Below are 3,011 nucleotides of genomic sequence, written 5' to 3'. Positions count from 1 at the left end.
TCCTTCTTATACGCTTGGAGAGGTCAGGGCTGAAGTCCCCTAGTGGTGGTAGCAGTAATGAAGACTTGTCCTGCTTTGATAAATATTTTGGCAATAAAAAGACAGTTTTGAGCCTGGGTGTGCTAACCTTGTACCTTTTACCACAGTTTGTTTAAAATAATGTGTTTCAAGAGCATAAACATTGATAAAACAAAGTTAACTGTCCCTTTTAATAAATAAGGAAACAAAATCTTGAAGCTTGCTTGTGATGCAGCTTGTAATAGATTTTGGGAGTTAATAGCCTCAGTAGTTGAACTCTTGCCTCTTTTGCATCTGTTTTTTTTCCACAGGTACTTCCTTTCTGACTTTCAGTAGCAGAGAGAAACTGAAGACCTTGAAGAAGGACGCCTGCGGCCCCTTGCTTGGCAGTAACAATGCTGCAGCGATGAGATTATAGTGAGCCCTTCCTGTGTGGCCTCCATGGGTCCCACTCAACTCAGCACACAGGATCATGGGAAGAGGGTGGCAAGTGTATTTGAGATGGAGGAGGAAGGGCTTTCGCTCTTCCCTGGCTCAGAGAACCCCCCTGAGCATGCAGGTATGGAAAAATTCTTACTAAATCATGCAAGCTAAAGGCTATCCATTCTTTCAGCTGAAAGCAGAATTGATACTTGGCAAAATTTTAGGGTGAGTTCTGCTGTCCTCGAGACACTCAGAGAATGTCTATGAATAGAATCAGTTATTGATAGTTGAAAATGACTGGGTTTATCCAGGTGATAAATGTGTTGAATATTTTGCGTATTTGACCTTCTATAGGCTAGGTCCATGGCAATAAAATGAATTTCTTTTTGTTAGGCTTATCAAAAGCTGCTGAACAATAAAGCTTTGCTATTGGTGACAATCCAACAAGGATGAGTGATGCAAAGAAATAATAGGTTCTTGCAGATTCATGTAATGGAAAGACAGTAGAAGTTTCCTCTACACATTTCTTTTTCCAGAATGTATGTATCCAAAATAATGAAGCATATTGTGCCACGATATTCTGAAGCTACATGGCATAAAAAAGAAAATGGGCAGCAGAATCAAACTTAGAGTAATCTGCCACGAAGAACTGAGGTTAAAAGAGCATCAGGAAATAGAATTGAGATTTTGTAGTTATAATTGCTGCTGACACACACAATCCTACCCTTTCAAACTGTACGAAGATGTAGTATAACATCTCTGGACAGGTAACAGGAAAAAAAGGAAAGCACAAGTGAGGTGTCCAGCATAGTATCAGCAACTTAATGAAAATATGACAAATAAATGTATTTGTTGAACAGTGAGGCAATGGGCAATCCCTGATACAAAGAAGAGGTGATCTGAACATTGAACTAGGACTCATCAGTAGAGTAGAAACAAAGAGAATAATTGAAAGGTGAAGAGATATTACCCAATAAAAGTCCTTAAAACGGATTTGAGGACGGGAAAAGAAAACAATTGATAAATGCCGTACAAAAATGCAAGGAAAAAAAGCCACAAAATGTGGAAAAACATTAAAGAAGGAGGACCCTAATGAGAGCTAAAGGTGCAGAGATGGCATTCACGCTTCATACATCTCAAATTATTTCTGTGTTATCTTTGACTACAGAAAATGACAATAATAAGCTATATAACTAAAATAGTTAATGTTCAGAGATGGAAAATAACTTACGTAGATCAAAGAATTTGCCTATCTCCATAAAACAGTCATAGGAATGATAATCAGATGTTTATGTAACTTCTTAAAGACAGCTAAGAAATCTACAAGACAGACAGATCCATCTTGTGGAAGTCATCGGATTACTCTGCTGTCCCTCAGAAACATATGAACATCATTTGAGGCTTCCGCAGAGTTGTTATACCAGTTAACATATATGCAATGGCAGACTAAGTAATTTGAAAGAACTGTAGGCATTGCATAGTTTTCTCTCGGTAATAGATTGTGTGAAGAGAAATATTGTAGAACAAGAGAGGGGAATATCAGAGACTTAACCTTTCTGATGACATTTTCCTGCTGTCCAATCTGGAATGAGGAGTGCAGGCCAAAATGAGTGACCTCCAGACCTCTAAAGTCAATGGGATTGAAAATCAACACTAAGATACTGAAGACTGTGAAAACCAATATGTAGTGAAGAACACTAATAATAATTCCTAAGGCTGACCTAAAACTACCATTTCAGGAACTCGAGCAGCATAGTAAGTGTAACTGAGAGTAAAGATAGAAGTATTAGAACCCTATGTACGAAAATGAGACATGCCATTGTAACCCTGATGCTGATCAGGAAATGCAGCAGCCTTGTCCTGCAAACCAATTGCTATGAATTAATTCCAGTGTAAAGGCTTTCCAGGCATATCTAAACATAATCTGGAGACTTATCAAGACGTGCTGTTTGTAATCTTTATGAACAGCTGCCATAGAAGAATCTATAATATCTGACATAAAGAAAAATACTTGCACTATGAGCTGTGCAGAAGGACACGTCAGATGTCAACATGGCTAGAATTAAATGGAATGAAAAGAGAGATGGCCAATAGGGAGGGAATACACAAATAACATAGGCAAGCATTTGGCTGGAATGCTTAAGGTGAGATGCGTTGGAGTAGACCAAAGATGTTTTCAGAATGCACAGCCAATGACAAGATTAAGATCCATCAGAATGACATAGGAAGAACTGGGAGCTGCTGCACAAGACCATCTGAAATGTGAGGCAGTAGTGAAGGCCCTGTGTTTCAGATGGAATAACGAAGTTTAGTAAATGAACTGTCAGTATGAGAGTGCTTCAGTTTTAGGAGTGGGGAGCACTCTTCTTGAAGAAGGAATGATGGCTTCAGGGCTCCAAAGATTCACAGAGCTTGTGCAGCGTGCTGCTTGCCTGCTTATTGCCCCTAACTCCACAAAGTTGCTGTCTTCTGTCTTGACAGTTTCCCCAAGTGTTCTAGTTACAGGCATTGCCTACTCAGTCTGCTTTTTGGACGGTTATGGTTTCAGCACTGGTTTTCTGTGACTGTTT

At 39.2% G+C, this 3,011-nt stretch overlaps 1 protein-coding gene across 1 annotated transcript in view; it reads left to right on the top strand.

Moving 5' to 3' along the window:
* Positions 1–317: 317 nt before the first annotated feature.
* Positions 318–3,011, top strand: part of NR1H3 (nuclear receptor subfamily 1, group H, member 3) — a 10,892-nt gene continuing 8,198 nt past the window's right edge. Inside the window, exon 1 of the mRNA XM_009329713.1 lies at positions 318–577. Coding sequence (XP_009327988.1) covers positions 460–577 — 118 coding nt within the window. The 5' untranslated portion in view covers positions 318–459. The remainder of the gene's footprint in view (positions 578–3,011) is intronic.

The sequence above is a fragment of the Pygoscelis adeliae genome, unplaced genomic scaffold (assembly GCF_000699105.1).
Source record: "Pygoscelis adeliae isolate BGI_AS28 unplaced genomic scaffold, ASM69910v1 Scaffold117, whole genome shotgun sequence".
Classification (NCBI taxonomy): Eukaryota; Metazoa; Chordata; class Aves; order Sphenisciformes; family Spheniscidae; genus Pygoscelis; species Pygoscelis adeliae.
The sequence above is the reverse complement of the archived record's forward strand: the minus strand, read 5'-3'. Positions and strand labels throughout refer to the sequence as shown.